This window comes from Cinclus cinclus, chromosome 12 (genome assembly GCF_963662255.1).
Source record: "Cinclus cinclus chromosome 12, bCinCin1.1, whole genome shotgun sequence".
NCBI lineage: Eukaryota > Metazoa > Chordata > Aves > Passeriformes > Cinclidae > Cinclus > Cinclus cinclus.
Window position 1 is genome coordinate 3,550,896 of NC_085057.1, and position 18,589 is coordinate 3,569,484.

Below are 18,589 nucleotides of genomic sequence, written 5' to 3' on the forward strand. Positions count from 1 at the left end.
CCTTTCGGGGGGGGGGGAAGTTGTGACATCCCTCTGGTCATTCCCTGTGAAGTACTGGCAGAGTTTCCCAGAGAAACTGTGGCTGCCCCTGGATCCCTGGGAGTGTCCAAGGCTGGGTTGGACACAGCTTTGGAGCAGCATGGGGTAGTGGAAGGTTCCCTGCCCATGGCAGGGAGTTGGATTGAGATGAGCTTTAATGTCCCTTCCCACCTAAACCATTCTTTGATTCTACAACTGCTGTTGTGGTGGAAGAGTTTTGGGAGGGGAAGGTGTTGGTATGTGGTGGTCTTTCAGTGTTACAGTTATTTCTGTCACCAGTCAGTCTGTTTTGTTTCTTAGCTGTTATTTGCTTCATACAGGCTTCATTAACTTCCTTTGCCTCCATTTCCTCCTGTCTTTGTGTGGCTGAGGATACTCTCAAAATCCATGGAAGGTGTGTTTTCCTTTTCTCCTCTTTCCCTGTCAGCAACAAACTCCTGGTGGAGGTTGGGGCCTCTGTTTAAACAGTTAAAACAGACTGTAGGTTCTTTTTAGTGAAGAATCTGAGCACATTAAAACCAGCTGGAAACAAGCTCTTCAGCTCACCTGTGCTGGCACAGATCTCTGGGTTTATGTAGAAAGTTTGGCACAAGCAAAACCATAATGGATATATCCAGTGAGAGAGCACACAGTCCCATTCCAGATAGAGAGAAACACCTCTGGTAGGTACTAGATTTTAAATATTCCATGTGGAAACAAAATCCTTATAGCCAGCAGTGTGTCAGTAGCCTATTACAGATTTGGTTTGAGATCATAGTTTGGCTGTGGGTAAATTAGATGAATAAGTGAATGTGTCACTGGGCTGGCAAAAGCTGATTTATTTTAAGCACAGTGTATCCAGAATTGGAAATTATGAAGATGCTGAATAAAGCATGCACAGGTGGCTAATAGTCAGTTGGGGAGTTCAAGCTAGTCTGGAATTCTAAGGATTTTTTTGTTTATATTCCCCCCCCCCCCCCAAAAAAAAAAAATTACTAAATTACTTTGTTCAGGTGCCTGTTACTAAGAGAAAAGTAGATTGCCAAATGTCTTAGACAATAGAAGATATTAGCAAGTGTAGCTTAAAATTTCACCTTTATACTTGCTACCTTAAAGCTAGTTTTACCTGCTTTCTAGGTTCCAAGTATTTCCCTTCAAGCTGCTTGTGAAGTGACTATTAATAATTCCATCCATTGTGTAAAGTGGCATGTAAATCCTTTTAAGTGTTGTTAGGTTTTGAAGAAAAAGGGAGTGTGTTACTCAGCCAAACTTATCAGAAAAGAGGGAAAAGTAAATGTTAACCTGGGTAACAAAAGCTTGACAAAGACCCATGGAGGCAGCTTGTGGTAAATCTCAGCAGGTGGTGTCAACATTTCTGTTGAAAAGCCAGATGCAGCCAGATGGAAAATTGCATCTTTAACCCCTGAGGTCATAATGACATGTCATCACTTCATTTGATCCCCCTGCTAAGTGAGCTTATCATCCACCCTGCTGTCACTTCTGTTATTGCTTTCATTTCCATAATAAAATTAAATTTAATTTGCCTGGTTTGCATGCTTTTGTTCTTTAGGTCCGAGCTTTTACAAGCTGCTCTGATACATATGGCAGCCTCTCCGAGGTGAAATTAGAACTGAGTTGTTGTTCTAAGTCTGGGGTTTTCTCCATCTTTCACACCTTCCTTAAAGCAGAAGGGGGTGAGGAGAAGGATTTTTGGGGAAACCACTGTTTGGTTGGTGGCTGCAATATGGGCAGCTGAGACCAGGGCAATCCAGGTGTGCATTTACTGCAAGAGCTTTTTTTCTCCCTTGTCAGGAGTCTGTCTGTGACCCCACAGGAGCTGTGTCCTTGAGAGAAGTCAGAATAGTTTACCCACTGTCTCTTGCTGTGCTGAGGTTCCTTTGTGTGGCCTGATGTCTTTCTGCAGTGTTTTGTGTTCCCCTTTGTGCCAGGCTCTATTCACATGGTGGTTTTTGGCTGCTGTTGTACATGTGTGCCTGCTGGCCATGACATGGGTGGGAGGCTGAACAGCTTCCTCGAGTCCTTGGCCAGGCAGGCAGTACAGGCAGTTCTGCACCCCTGCTTAAGGGAACAGCTCCAGCCCATGGCAATTTCAAGTATTTTTACCAAATGTTTACATGCATATTTAGCTTTAAACATGTACCACTTTACTATTTGTAAATGTGTATTATCTGTGTTCCTGAATTGGAGGTGAAGCTGTGAGTGTTTCTGGCAGTTTTCCAGGATTTAGTGCTCTCATTATAGAATCACACATTGGTTTGGATTGGGAGTGTAGAGATCATCCAGTTCCAGCCCTTTGGAAGTGCAGGGACACTTCCACGAGACCAGGTTACTCATCCATCCAGCCTGCCTGTTGTAGTACAGTTGTTTGCTTCTCATAGTTGTATAGTTTCATGGGTGTGATGTGTGCAGGAGAACATTTGATCCCATGTATGTTTTTCTACTTTTTAACGTAGCATAAGATTATGAAGATTGTTTGTGTTGTATTTTGTAGTAGCTTCAACACGTGCGGTGGAGGAGAGCTGTGAGCTAAGACAGCTGAGCTGTTAAATTGCCTTGCTGTGTTCTGTGGAACTGTATCTGAAATTTGCTTTGTTACCCTTCACAAATACGTGCTCTGCACCCTGAGACAAATGTGATGTTGCTAATTTTGGTGACTGTAGGTTGTAGGTGTAACGTGCCAGTTCAAGCATGGACTCTTTAATTTAAAGTAAAAAAAACAGGATTCCTGGTGGCATTTATACAGTCAGTCTCTGTAGAAGCTGCTGTCTTCATTGGAACTAAGTAAATTAAAATCAGACATTGCTGAGCATGTCATATTTGCTTCTTCTGGTTTGCAGGTGAGACAGCTCCTGAAAGGTGGGCTGGCCTCATAGGTCTGTTTTCCTTTTCATCTCTTCCTTACAATGGAAGCCTTGTCCTTGTTACACTGTAATTACCCAGTCTGAAGCCAGCAGGGAGTTGCTGCTTGATGTGTAGGATGTGAATTTCTCCTAAATAAATGTAGGATTAATTACATTCACAGCATGTCACGGAGGTGATGAGATCCACTGTGATTATTCAGGCCCCCTTCTCTTTTCCCCAGGTTTTCTGAATCCCTTGTTTAATCAATACAGTGTAATGTTGCCCTGAAGTGTTAAGGCCTGATGCTGTAAAGGCATGAATGAGTCCAGGACTTCGGGTGGGGAGGGGGAAGATGTTTTTTTTTACAGGATTTTTACTGCCTGTGTCACATCAGATTCTAAAGTGCACAAGGGAGTGAAGAACTCAGCTTTAAGTATTGTAGTTTCTGTCCATTGCATTGGTTTTACCTCAGGCTTTTGCTAGATTTGGGAAAATATTTTGTAACATATAAACATCTTTAAGCTTCTGTAGTCAAATATGATCTTTCAATTAATGTAAATAGAATTTCAACATACATTGTGATGGCACGTTGAAATAATTTGTGAAATTGATAGTTTATCTGCGAACTGAAGAAATTTGATTTGGTTATTATTTGCTGAAATCTGGAAAACTTTGAAAAACGTTTCAAAGTGTGTACAAAATATCTTGCTTGTGCCATTTTTGCAGCTGTTTCTTGGCATTTCTGTTTTCTTTAGTGTTTTGGGGTTTTGAAAAGCTCAAAATACTTGAAAAGACACAAGCCAGGCTTTGAACAGTCTTTTGGTATTTGCTTTTTTAGCTGCTTGTAGGGTTGATATTCTTAGATTAATAGGATGTTTTGGGATGGAAGGGACATGAAAGGTCATCCTATTTCACCCCTGCCATGGGCAGGGACACCTTCCACCATCCCATAGTGCTCCAGCCTAGCTTTGGACACTTCCAGGGATCCAGGGGCAGCCACAGCTGCTCTGGGCACCCTGTGCCAGAGCCTCCCCATCCTCACAGGGAAGAATTTTTTTCTGAATATACCATCTAAACCTGCCTATACCCGTGAAGTCCTCTTTCACCTTTATAGCATTTTCATGTTTCTAGGAAGGGTTTAATTGTAACCTCTGAAACTCAGGGTTGTCCTACTAAATGAGGAGTGAGTGGAGTTACTCTTGTAGCCTCAGCACCTCTACTGTGAAAAAGCTGAGTTTGGATAACATTCAGGAACAAATTGTCCTAAAAGGTTTTCAAATGGTGCACTGCTAATGTTAGTTTATTAAATTTTTGATTTGTGATGGGGGAAGAGGGAATGTGTTAACACATAGTAAAAATGAGTTGGTGCTTTAAAACATTCTCAAATGTTAGAAGAATATGCTAATTTTCAGCTGTTAACCTCCTGGATCCAGCAGCCGTGATTCCAAAGAACAAAGGCATAATCAGTAATGTATTCTGGATGAAAATCCTGCCTCTTGGCTCTGTGGGATTAATCTGATTTGTACAGCACGTTTAAAGCACTTCATCCAGTTGAGGCGTGAGGGAAAATGCCCCTTGTGGTGTTGTGTTTCACTGTGTTAGAGGGTCATGGGCAGCTGTTCCCTGCTCTGGCTGGGTTGGGGTTGGACTTTACCTTCATTGTTCCTGATGTCAGCCTTGTTTAGTGGAGGCTGCAGTAGTTTCAGGTTTGATAAAAACTCCAATTTTCAGAGTGTGTGGTGCAGTGAAAAACCAAATTGCTTTCATGGTGCTGCTTTGAATGCAGCTTTGCCATTAGCCTGTGTTTCTAGCTTATGTTCTGCTGTAGCCAGTTGTGTTCACTTATCAGGTACTGTGAGAGCCCCATCACAAAACCCCTTAACTTGATCTGTTTTGCAGTGAGAGGATTATATTTCTGGCAATAGCTTTTTAATGATTATGTCGTTGTGGATGCACTGAGACCACTTTATTCTCTGCCCCCACTCCCTGCAAAACAAAAAACCTCCAGTTTTGAAGATTTTTAATTTGAAGGCTATTCTTTGCTTTGTTCTTCTGCTTCAGTGAGAGCCATGCAGGTACAAGGACAAACCCCAAAACCTTGGTGCTGCTCGTGGTCACACCTGGGACATGGTGGGGCAGCTGGGGTTTCTCAAGCTGTACCCCGGCTGTCCTGTGAGGACTTCCTGCAGTAGCTCAGTACTACAATCCCCAATTATTGTAGCTCATGACTACAATCCCCAATTATTGTAATTCCTTCTTAGCAGGTTTTACAAGCTGGCATTACTGTTGCTGGCAGGCAGTTCAGTGTGCAGCACTGTTCTCTGCCTGCTTGGAGTACTCATGCTGTGCTGGGTTTGCTTCCCATTCACTTCCTTGGTGGCCTGGAGTGCTGAATTAACTTTGAGCTGTCCCAGCTGCTCTTACCTATAATGAGAGTGGCTACTTCAGATGGTCTTTGAGATTAGTTTAATGCATATTTAAAAATCTGTAAGAAAATACATAATGTGTTCTGTTAGAATTTTCTTTGGTGGGATTGTTATTTATTTAAAGGTATAAAATGAATTGCACAAGCTGCCCCAGACTGGCCATAAGTGCTTATTTGAATAATGTGCATTTTAATACAAGTGAGTCTAAATTTATGCACTCAGTACAAGCTTGTAAAACACAGTTGTGAATTGGAGAATAAAAGACAGCTGAGGGCAACAGCATCAGAAAAATAGGTTGGGTCGTGCTTGAGAACAGTTTGATCCTGAGCAGGTGAGAGGGTGAGTGCACTTCAGCTGAAGAAGCAGAGCAGTATCATTTAGAAGAAGGAAGTGGCACGACCTTAAAATGCATCATTTGTAAGACTGTGTTAAAACACTGATTCTAGTGCTTGTTCAAAAAGATGTTGAAAAATGGAGAGGATTAGGAGGGAAAATACCTGATGAATGTAAATGTCTGAGTGACCTGTGTTAAGCCAAGACATCAAATAAATTGTTAAGAAAATTAAAGGTTCATTAGGGCTTGTCTACAAGTATGATGGGGCAGAGATTTCAGGTTTTAGCCATTGAAGTGTATAAAAAAACAAACCCACACATTCTGTTTTAACAGGAAAAATTCAGACAGCAGTAAATTTTCGCATTTTCTTAATGAAAAGTAATTGACTCATTCTCCCTCTGTTGTTGGGTAATTCTGTACAGTCTTACTCATTTCTATCAAAGTTGCACAGCTCACATAAACACCTTCTGGTTCAAACCTGAGCTCTGGTTCTGATACAGAAAGTGTTGGAGATTCTGAACAATTTATGATGCTACTAAAACAGGAAACGCTGTCATTTTTCTTACAACTTAGGTAGGACTTTACCAGTTTATCAAAGAGTATGTTGACTGTTGGTAGAACCCCCGAATTTACTGATTTTCATCCCAAGTCATCTGCTCTTACAACTTAGATCACAGTTCTTGGAATTGAAAACAGTAACTAATAATTTGCAGGCACATTCTATGTGCCTCCTCCTTCAGTGTTTTGGTGCATGCTTTTAGTACAATTTGTTTGCTTCCAGTGCCTCTCCTTAGGTCCTGCATCTTGTTTAAGGTCTGAGCTGTCACTTCAGGTGTCTGTAAAGCTGGAGGTGCACACAGAGCACTTGTAAATAACAATACCTAACTAATCTAGTACACTGATTTAAGAGCCTTAAGGCAAAACACTGCCCTGAGGGCTCAGAAAGGTGATAGACAGGTGTGTATAATACCAGAAATTCCCCCTCATGTATGTTTTAGCAAGCCCTGTAAAACATGGATTTTTAACAAGGGATTTAATCTCTCCTTCCAGCTGCTAGCTGCAGTTTCCTTTGATGTTTTTGCTCTCCTGCCCTCTGTTTTTTCTTATTTATTCCATCACTTTTCTATAGCTCATATTCCTTCAGGCTGTGTCTGAATGTGCCTTGCTGTGGGCAGAGAAGGCAAAAGAAGAAAGCCATTTTTTTGTCCCCTCAGGCTACTGCTTTGATTTTCCAAAGTTGTTGGGAGGCAGTTCCTGTGTGCCTGCAGAAAGGTCAGTGATCTGTGTCATGTCTTTTCAGGGAGCACAGCTCAGCTGAGTGGATTTCTGGTTTGATGAAGGGAAGGATGAGCTGGTGCAGTCCTTGCCTTTCTGAGTAGGTGGAGTGTGCAGCTCTGGTCCAAGGGGGAAGCTGAGCTCCAGGCTGGGAACATCTTCCTGCTTTGTTTCCAACTTGCTCAGCAGCTAGCTTAATAACAAAAATAATAATTTCTGTGAGGCGTGATCATGGAATCATGGAACAGTTTAGTTTGGGAGGGACCTTTACAGGCATCCAGTCCAACCCTCTGGCAGTGAGCTGGAACATCTTCAACTTGGTCAGGTTACTCCAAGCACTGTCCAACCTGGCCTTGAATATTTCCAGGGATGGGGCTGCCACAGCTTCCCTGGGCAACCTTTTCCAGTGTTTTATCACCCTCTTTGTTAAAAACTGTTCTTACCTCATCTAACTGGACCCTGCTGCATTTCAAACCACCCCCCTCGTTCAGTGGTGCCCCAGAGCATCTGGGAACAGTTGCCCCAACGCAGCAGGGGATGTGAGAGCAGCTGGGAGCAGGCTGTTCACCTCAGACCCTTGCAAAAATCTGCCTTCCTGCCAGGAGTTTGCAAGGTTTAGTGTCTTTTCCTGTTCAGACTGTGAGTTGAGAATGGACTAAGAGGGCTGCAGGTGGTGTTTTCCCTTCAGGTGTTCCAGGTATCAGTCGCAGCGACGGAGCAATGGAAGAGTTAAACTCTGATCACTCCCACTGTGTTGTTTGGTGGATAAATTCTATTGTAAGGGGGTAGGATCTTGTTAGAGTAATGTTTGTAATTGTGCCTTTAAGCCTGTTCCCTGCCATTGTTGTTATTTTTTGTAATACAGGACTTTGCTAGCATTATCCTGATACTAAAATTCACATTTTCTGCCCTGCTGTGTGAGTACCTTTTATTCCCATGCTGTAACACAAATTGTCTGATTTGCAGCGTGAGAAAAGCTTTCTCCTCCATCACCAGCAGTGTTGGTGAAGACCAAGTTCTAGGTAATGGCAGCAAAGAAACTTGAGGGAGATTGGGCTAATACAGATCAGTTGTTAATGTTCCATTCTGTAACACAGCCAATATTACTATCATTTTATAAAATCTCTCTCTGCATCTGTTTTGTGGTGAGTTATCTATTCATCTTTCATTATTTGTGTTTATCATATATGACTTTGGAAGCTGTGCCATTATTAGATGTTTGGACTGGCTGCAACTTACTGGAGCTATTTTGGCAACAGAGCTCCGTTAAACTATTCTTAAAACATATAAATACTCTTCAGTTTCTTTTTGTAGTCCAGTATTAATTCCAAGTCTGTTTTTTCTTACGAATATTTTCATAATATCATCTACATAAGTAAGCTGTACTTGATTTCTTTTATAATCCATGATCTGTTTGGTTTCAACTTATCAAAAAGACCAAGTAATGAAAGTAAGATGTTACATTGGAAAGCTTCATCTTTTTTTTAAATATTTATAAATGTGAAGTTCAGCTCATGCAGTATTTAGATTCATTATGAAAGAAGCACTGTGGAATTTCAGAATAAATATGGGGGGAAAGTCACTCGAAACATTCAGACTTACTAACATAAAAGAAGTCACTTAAATTGAAACGGTGGTGCTGTGTTTTATATTTGATTTATGGTTAACAAACTGTAATACTTTAAGCTATGTAGATAGCAGTTCATGTTTACAAGACTGCCAGTTGGATTGCAGTGCAAGTACATCACTCTCTTGGTTTCAGAATCCACCTAATGCCCTTTGAAAGCCAGAATTCCAAGATTAAAGCATTTTATGTTCCCCCTAAGCCAGCTGGATTCTCCCCATCAGCCGTTGTTTATGGGGCAGGGCTGTCTTTTGACACCTGCACAGAGGGGGGGGGGGTTGTCATGTCCAGAGCAGTCTCTTGGTGCTGCATTTCTGCTTCTTCTACACCTCTCCATTTGAAGTGGGGGCATCTTGCTCACAGGGAGATGAATTTTTTGAACCCAGCACTCATTTTTCAGTGTGGTTTTCCTGTTTGCATTGAAGATTTGCTGTGCAGGGAATGCTTTTCCAGTCTCTACTTTGTCTGGTATCTGTGAGGAAAGGAGGAAAAAGAGACTTTAGAAACTTCCCAATCCAAACCTTGTGCTCTTGTCCCTTCCCCACATCCTTTAACACCTCCACCAGCTGGAATTAGCATGGATCAGCTGGCTGGTGGGTGCCTGCCCTGGCCTTCCACCAAGTCAAGACACAATAGCTGTGTCCTGCCAGCCTTGTCCCAGGAGGCTCATTATTCATCCCTCTGCTTATTTTCATGAAATATGTAGAAATTCAAAGATCTTTAAATTCTAGCTCCTCTTAAATTTGATGAAGTTGCCTGCTGTTTCCCGGAGTTGTTAGAAAGGAAATGATTAACAGTCAGTATGGACATGGATGATGTAACTGTGTAAAGCTGGGTTATTTAGGCTAGAAATCAGAGTCCATCATCTTGAGATACAGAAAGCATGCATTCCTACCTGTAGTTGCATAAAAAAATCTTTTGCAGATTGAGCATTTCTTTTGAGTACTGACTCGAAGTTTAGAAATTGAGTGGTCTTTGATGTGTTGGGGAGATGGTTTGTTTCTTTCCTAAGAAAACAGTGATTAATCCAGAACTAATTCCTATGAACAGATGTTGTGGTTTTGCTGTTGTGTTTACACTCATCTGTCTTTTGTTGCAGATAAGGTAGAAGATTAGTTAAAGTTTAGGTCAATTTTTACCTAAGTTCTGAAGAAATGGTCCTGTTTTTCCTTTACTAACATTCTTCCATTATCTTCTGTACTCATTGATCAGAGCTAATGAGATTTTAATGGAGTTATTTATGACTTCTCCCTCTTACTATAAAAGCGTATGATAAACTGAGCACATGAAACTGTTGGATGGTGCTGGGTTTTGGTTTTTTCCTCTGTTAATTGCATGACCTCTTCTGTGATTCTTGCAGATCTCCTAAGCCAGGTAGGGCATGGTGAGCTAACCAGCTAATAAAGGCTGGAAAGAAATTTAGGAGATATTACTTATTCATCTTCCTGATGATTATAAAATATTTTCTGTGCTCTTCTTTTGCTGCCATGAAAGGGTTTTCAGGTGCTGTGTGTGTGTTTTTCAGTTCATGCCTTAAACTTCATGGTGGTATTGTGCTTTAAGGTTTAGCCTGAAGAGAATAGTTGTGTTCCCAGGTCTGGATGAAATAAAATCTGTACACAGATTGCCCAAACTTGCAGGGAATTGGGTGAAAGTCTGTAGTAAGGTACTTTAGCAGTAAAAACACTGTAAAATTAGTTGTTGTCATGGTTTGTAATACAGCAGTGTGCATGACAGGCAAAGTGGGTGGCACTATTAACACCAAGATTACTTTCTGCTCAGAATTTCCTTTGGAACTTCTTTGGAGTATTTTTGTTCCCTGCTCTTGAACTGGCTTTTTGAAAGCTATTTCACTATCATTAGAGGTCACTGACTAGTGTATAATTGAAGCACTCATTATAAATAACCTTGAAAGTGAAATAATAAATGGTGAAATATGTGAGATACTATAAAACACACTCTAAAAGATGTAATTGAGACTTACTCTCTTGTCTCCAGGCAGATTCTGAGGCTCAAGTTCTTTTGTAACCCATGACTTTTTAAAGAGTGGTTTGGGCAAATGGATGGTGCCTTTAGTGTGATGAGTTTCTTATTATTGCACCTAAATGTCCATTTGTAAGGGTTCTTTTCCTGAACTGGAGGGATTTTGTGATCTAACCTCATTGTTGGACCATTTATGCAATTTTGTGCCTGTTGACTCGAGCTGTTTCTGCATTAATGAATTCTGCTTTAGTATTCAACACCATCAACGTTATTGCTCCTGTGTCTTAGCAGTCAGGGCTGATCAAACCTAGACTCTTTCATGTCTTGAATATTTTATTAAAATCAAATTGTCTGTCAATTCTGTATCATAAGAATTCATTTTTTTTTTTTCCTTTCAAGCCACCTCAAAGTGCATATCAGCTGTGGAGGGATGCTTCTCATTGTTAGTTGCCTTTCTGAAGCAATTGTGCTACTTTCGGGCTAAACCCCTGGAGTTTAAGTTCTGCCACAGCCATTTGAGAATGTGCCTTTTCTCTGCTTTATCTTCCACCCCTGGCTCTCAGAATATGCTGATCGGTGACCAGGGTGATCTCAGTTAACAGCTTCAAGCTTCCCCCAGGGATCACCAGTTTGGTTGTTCCAGTTGGTGTTTGGGACTAGATAGAAGCTGCATCTGAATTTTAGAGCAAAGAACAAGTTATTTTCTTCTTGATGGACTAGTCGGGTGCTTTTCCAGCTGTTTCATTCTTGTGTGAGCTCACGTTCTTATCTTGTGCTTTGGTGTTTGGCTGTAACTTTTTGATCCCTCTCCTTTGAGAGAACTTGGGCTGTAGACTTACTGCCATAGGGATGTGAATTCCCATCAGGATCGTGACAGAGTTCCACGGGGAGTTCATTTGGCATTATGTGGAGGCTGGACATTGAACAATGTCTCTTTGTAGCCCTGATTTGTGGGCAGATAAGATTTGGGCTGGAAGACCGTGATGGATGGAATCCAGCAAGAGCCACTGTGGGCAGGAGGAAAGTGTGACCATCTGAAGGGTGTGGAGAGCCTGTCCTTTTGCAGGTGCCCTTTAGTTCACTGGTGACAGACCCTGCAGAAACACAAGTCAGGTCCTACTGCAGCCTGTCCTCAACCAGTCTGGTGGCAAGGCAGAAAATTTCATTGTTCATTATAGTTTAACTGACATTTCAGTGTCTTGCAGATAGTAAATTTGCACACTCTCTATATCTGAACTGCTGAGACTCTGGGATAATATCTGGTGATGTCTGAGATAATATTAACTCTAGAATTGTCTTAATACTTGCCGTGCCTCTGGCTAAATGAATAATTGTGGGAAATTGTAAGCAGTGCTGCCAGGTATGTAATTTGGAACACATTTCAAGTGGGGTTACTGGTCTGGTTGTATTGCTTGGTATCTTATCTGTTTTATCAGAGAAAGAGGCTGTCTTTGAAACTTTCTCTCCTAAGTCTGAGTTTTGCCAGGCCTTGTGGAGAAAGGTAGTGTAAATATAGCCTGATGCTTTCTCTTTAAACCTGGTAACTGCTCGTATGTTAAAGATATAAAATTAAGGCTCTTGTGCTGCAACAGACAGGAAGCCTTTTGCTTAATGCAGCAGCTTTACTGTGAGATGGATCCTGTGTGTCCAGAGCTCCTGCTGAGTGGAGAGGAGTTAAGTAACTGCCCTTAGTGTGTGTGTGAGCCCTGCTGAGTGGCACAGCACGCTGCTGGTTTGTGTTTGGATGCATCCTGAGGAGCTGCAGGCCCAGCAGGGCTGGCTGCTGGCAGGGACACAGCCCCGCGTTCGTACCCGCGCCCAAGGCACGTCTGCACTTGAAGTCTCTGCTGCTCTGAGACTTGTTTATCTTGCCTGCGAGGCTTAAAGTAATTAATGTAAAGTGTTCCACACTCTAAAACAGGGCTTGTTACCCTGTGGAGCTGAGTCCTGCCAGCATGGAGCGCTGATTCCCACTGGAACGCTGAGTGGGCCCTAACCACGAGTGGGCAACATGATTTTTAGTTAATTCCAAGATCAGTTGGGTCCCATTCAAACACTGGGCTGGCCAGCAGAGATGCTGTCAGTGTTTGTGATACTGAGGGTCCTGTGCTTTGTTCCTTTCCAGCTGTGCTGGGGCAGGAGCAGCTTTGTGTCCTGGCAGCTCTGAGCTGTCACTTGGCCATGACTTAGCCAGGGGAGATACCAGGGAGACTCTGGGTTTTGGTATGTCTTACACCTTGTTTACACACAACTTCAGAACGGGGGATGTTTGGATACACCTGTGAATGCGAAGCCGATTTGATGAGCCAGTAGAAATAATCCTTCTATTGTTTACAAAAACAAAAGCAAGCTGAAGCTTGTGCCTGTGCAGGAAAAGAAACTTCCATTCCATAGTGGGATGTTACTGATTCCAGCTTTGGGAGGCTGTGTTGCCAGTGTGAATCTCTGATAGAACCATGCAATGGTTTGGGTTAGAAGAGACCTTAAAGATCAGCCAGTTTCAACCAAGGACACCTTCCACTGTCCCAGGGTGCTCCAAACCCCAGTGTCCAGCCTGGCCTTGGGCACTTCCAGGGATCATGGGGCGCCCACAGCTGCTCCAGGCAGTGACATTCACTCCCATGTTTGCAAATAATCTGCAGTGTTTTAGATCTGTAATTCCCCTGCCATGATTGAGTATGCAATGCTACCACCATCCAGAATGAGGAGCAGACTGCTGATTTTAATATTTTCAAGCTCTGTCTGAGTTGTTTGGTGTTTTTAACATAACTGCTAAAACAAGAGTACTGCGTGTAAGGGAAGTACCAGGCAGATGGAAAGGTCTGAGCTATTAACACTCTTTCTTCAAACCTTTTTCCTTATGTAAGGCTGGCTGATGGACATAGTATACACAAACATAATTATTTTTTTCTTCATCATTTGGGAAAAATGAGAGGATTTTGTGGCTGGATGTAACCCCCTCCCCCCCCCCCCCCCCCGAGTCCTGCATTTGTTTTTTTACTGTCAGTGACTGGGTTGATTTTTGTCTTCCCAACCATCTTATGTGAAAACTTCCTTGAAAACATTAAATCCCTGATGTCTGTCTGCAGTGAGACCCCTTCCTCATAGCTCTATGTTCTGGAGATAACAGCTATCTTGACTCTTCAGTTCCTGGTGCTCTCTGTACTCCCTGGAACAGAAAGCAGCACTGGAGCCTGTAGGAGTTTGGTTTTAGCTGGAGGTGTGTCCTGCTGTGCTCCTGCCGTGGTTGTCACTCGTGTCCCAATCCTGCAGTCAGTCCCATCACCATCTCCTCTCCTCGTGCTGCCACAGCTGGCCCTTGCAGTAAACCTCTAGTGATCTCCCTTTCCTGTTGCCATAATCCTGTTTTATTTTTCTCAGAGTTCTATCCATCTCCCTTTATTTGAGAAATCTCCTTTGATTCTTTGTTCTTTTCACCCCAGTTTTACTCCTTTAATAATATAAGATCTGTAGAACAAGACTTTTTTCTTCTTCTAGCACCTGAAGAAACTCTCCTGTGCCTAGACAAGGATTACTGTAGTTCTGCCTTGGAATTTTAATTCCAGACTACATGGACAAGCCCCGAGATGCTTCTCTTATCTGTTCCTCAAAGCTATGCATTAAACAAAACATGCATCTGATCAGTTTAACCTGTAATTAAACATTTTCCTTAAGCAACTGACATTGTGATAACTAATAATTATCATGTGTAGCACCTTTAAAACCTATTATGCATGTTTATGTAAGAACACTATTACCATAATAATAAGATATCATTACCACAAATGTGCATACTGAATGAGCATGTCTTAAAGTAATCATGGATTCCATTAATCATACTTGAAAAATTAAAGTATTTGCTGTCTAATCTCTCAAACACTACTCCAAAGATTTTGGAAACAGCAGGGCCTGTTTACTGCAGGTCTCTCTATACAAGATCTCATTTCTGGTGTCTCATTTTTGTTTTCCTGAATTGTTGCTTATCTTTCACCTTGGGAAACCATCAGCTTGGAGAGCTACCTTCTCTCTTTGAAAGCATTTCCATGCTGATTTTTAGTCTGTTTGCCTCGTTTTCTGTCCAGGGAGTGCTGCCACCTTTTCTTAAGGCTAATGTGGAATGCACTCCTCAAATGCCCTCCTTGGTTCTCCTTCAAATTAGATAATTTCCTTAAAGGAGATAAACTGATGGCTAATTGTCATTCTCTTAGTTGCACAGGGGCAGAAAAGAAACAACCCTGTTCAAGCGTTCTTTGTTGGTTTTTTGGGGTTATTTTAAATACAAGATTGCAGAGTTGGGGAGTAGAGTTTTTTGGGTTTATGTATAAAATTAAGAGGTGACAGTTTTGAGTTCTGTAGATTCTGAGACTGGATGAGCAGAGTGAATGTTGGGAAGAAGCATTTGGCCTACTGAGAACTGAAGTGAGACTTTTTGGTAGAGTCAAAATATTAGAGGTTGGAAGGGACCTTTGAAGGCAATCTAGTCCAACCCCCCTGCAATGAGCAGGGACATCAAAAATCTCACAAGGCCAAGAGTTAAAAAAAAAACTTATTGCTTTATGGAGATCATTCTTTTATCTGTCAGCAGGACCACTTTGAATTTAGTACCGTAATGTGTGTTGAGTCAAACAAGTTTATCACTGTGTTTTATTCCTTAATATTTGGCATTAGGTAACCTGGACAGAGCAAAGTATTAATGCCAAAAAAGCACAATAAATCAAACAGCTCCTTAATACTTGATACAGTTCTGTGATATGTTTCTGTATCTTAATATATAAACTGCATTATAAGAGAATAGTGAAGGAGGTGGAGAAGATTTTAAGGCGAGAGTCTGGAGCAGGGGAAATAGGCACGAGAAGGTAGAAGAAAATAAGCAAAAATAGCAAAGAGCAATAGAAATATGAATGTAGAATTAGGAAACAAATTGACAGATACAGTGGAAGTGTGGGAAGAAACAGGACTTTGAAAATTGCTTTTCTGTCACAATGAAACAGGGGCTGAGACAGGCAGTGGAAACTGGGGGGAGATTGTGCCAGAGGGTGTGTGCTGAGTTGTTCATGGTGTCAATGAAATTCAAGGGAACCGTATAAAATGGGACAAAACAGGGTTCTGTGACAGGGCACACCCAGTTTTGGAGCTGCTGTGGCTGAGGACAGTCAGGGAGTAGGAGAGGAAAAGGAATTGAACCTTTGTGTTCTGAGCAGCTCTCACAGGGGAAGGGGCACTGCACAGACTGAGTTAGAAGGAAGGAAAGAGGCAGTTGGAAAAGCAAAGCAAAATGCTTTTTGAAGGGGATATCAGCTCTTGGGACTCGGGGTATAAATGAGCTCCTCCCCAGTGTGCTCAGGAAGGAGATTTCCTGCAGCCCCTTGTTCTGTTCCCACCTACCTGCAAGGCTCCATGAACCTCTCAGTGGATCACTTGGCTTCTTTTACCTTCTCTTTACTGATGGAACAGGGAGAATGCTTGCTTTGTTCCTAATTAAGTTGGCAATTTCTCAAATCCCCCATAACTTTTCGAGAAAAATGCAAGTCCTTGACAAAAAAACAGAAACAGTTTGCCAGAAGAAAAATACCAAAACATTATTCTGTTTTTAAAATTTGGTACCTCTTTCTTTTATTAGTGGCTGGTAGGCTCATGTTGCATTTAATTCTTAGCTTTAGATTTGAAAATTCTAGAAATGTAAATTGTTTTCTGTTGCTTTACTTCTGGGAAAGTTATTTCTCAGTTTCCTAGTCTGTGGGTTGAGCTAAGGAAGTCTAGTGTGTTTTATTCCAAGTTTTTAAAGCATTTAAATGTTGCACTGTCTGTAAAACATGTAAGAAGCTGCACTGAATTTCCCTTCCCCCTCTTAAAAATGCAATTCCTTTAGGAGCAAAAACAAAAAGTGGAAGCATCTATGTTATACTGAGTAATTATGCCCCTTGGGAAATAGAATATAAAGATCTTTAAAATCATTCAAGTGAGAGAACAAGCACTTTAACTTTTGCCTCGCAGGAGCCGTGTATTACATCCCCAGCTCCTTGCTCTGGTGTCAGTGTGTCGAGCCTTGCAGGTTCACAGCTCTGGCAGAGGAAATGAAACCCAGTCAGTTACTGCAGGATTTATAGCAGACCTGCTGCTGCAGGAAGTGGTGAAAACCTGATTGATAGTCTGAGGCAAAACTCCACAACAAGAAACAGGATGTATGTTTGGGTTTTTTAGACCCATTTTCCCCTCTACCCTCATCCCCCCACCATTTTGAGGCACTCTCTTACTTTTTAGTCTCTGTTTCTAAATCCGTGGTGCCCTTTTCTGGTAAAGCATGTGCTGGCTTCCAGCACTTGAGGAAATGGATGGGGCTGGACCAGAGTTTTGAAGCCAATGTGGTGTGTCTGCTTTATTAGGGGCATTTATCTCAATGGTCCTGTTACTCCTGCTGAATTGCATTTCAACTGAATTCCAAGTGAAGGGTGAACTACATCTGCAGCCAGTTATTGAACATTATCTGTGATGGTGGGTGCACCAGGCTGGGTGGGAGAGGAGGAGCATGGATCACTAGTCAGCCCTATTCTCTTGGTTCATATGCATTTCACAGATATATCTGGGAAGGTAGCAAAATGATTTTGCTGCGCATAAACTTCAGCCAGCCAGCCCTGTGCTGCAGAGTGTGGCTGCTAAAGACAGCAAACCTGAAAAGGTTTGTTCTGAAATCTCTTTTCCCTCACTGTGCACTGCTGAAGCATCCAGCAGCAGGATCTTTCAGGAAGATATCCTCAAAGCCTTTCAGTGGGAGATTGTCTAAATTTGTGGGAAAAGTTACCCTAAATAATTGTAATTATGAATCCTTCTGATTTTTTTTTCCTCCTCTAACATTTACTTTTACAATCAGGGTTGAAGAATAAGCTCATTTGCATACCAAGCAAATGGAAGAAATGTTTAATATTTGTGTTCTCATTATCAAATGGGAAAGTTCTGTTTGTCAGGTTCAATAACGTATCTTGTTCTTCGTTAAAGGTCAAAAAAGTTGGCTGCACTCTGTGAGTCCTTGCAGAAAACCACACTCAGCAAGTCCCACATGGGGCTGGAGCTGGAAGAGCTGGAAGCAGCAGCAGTGCTGGTACAGGAGGAAGAGAAGGCGTTAAAAGCTGCTGGCACAGTTTCCAAGCAACAGCTGCTTTGCTCCGAGTCAGAGACAAGTGACTCTGAAGAATCCAGCAGCACTTCATCATCTGAGACAGAAGGCTCTGATTCAGATGAGCAGGAGTCCTCGACCAGCGAAGATGGGGAAATAAATTCTTTCCAAGGCATGCTCCAGCAGGAGAGGACAGCTCCACTTATTGACTGTAATGGATTAAGGCAGGGCACAGACACTTCAGCGATGGAGGTCGGTGATGGAAAATCAAAGGTTTCCTTGCCATCTACAGCTCCTCCTGGAAAACTGGTAGAAGAATTAGAAATGCAAATCCACTCTGCAATGAGACTTTCAGAGCAGCCTGAAGGATTGGCTACTGCAGGCTGCATTTCACAGGAACAAGAAGAAAGCCCTGTACCCAAGCCTGACAGATTTTCAGAAGTTGCTGCTGGGAAGGGAAATTTCTTGGAGGTGTCTCCCAAGCCAAACCCATTACTTTTTCTCTGCAGCATAAATGAAGATGAAGACTAAAGGATTGTGCAGGAGCACAGTGTGACCCACAAGCTCACAGCTTGTTCTGTAATGAGCTGTCCCAAGGCTGTCCTGTGCTGCACAAAGATGTTTTTTCTTTTTTTGTTGGAGGACAAGACTGCTTTGAAAAGAATTGATAGGACTTTGTGGTACTCTCACAGTTAATTTTTGGTTTTCTACAATTCAGCAGAGTCTTATATTTGATGTGAGAATGTATAATTTCAATAAATGTCTAGAAATTGTTTTCATTAAGCTTATTCATTGATAGAATGATGTCCTAATCAAATACAGCTGAAATTACTCCTCATTTTCTTTAGCTGTTGGGATATACTTGAAAAATATCCTCATTATGTTTGTATAAACTTGTTTATGACATTGTACTGTTACTTTGAAATGCTTCATAGCAAACCACTTCAAATAATGGT

General features: G+C 41.9%; 1 protein-coding gene across 1 annotated transcript in view; it reads left to right on the forward strand.

Moving 5' to 3' along the window:
* SHQ1 (SHQ1, H/ACA ribonucleoprotein assembly factor) overlaps positions 1-18,241 on the forward strand; it is a 38,765-nt gene extending 20,524 nt beyond the window's left edge. The window contains exon 12 of the mRNA XM_062500688.1: positions 17,516-18,241. Within this exon, the coding sequence (XP_062356672.1) occupies positions 17,516-18,164 (649 nt within the window). The 3' untranslated portion in view covers positions 18,165-18,241. The remainder of the gene's footprint in view (positions 1-17,515) is intronic.
* The last annotated feature ends 348 nt before the right edge of the window (positions 18,242-18,589 follow it).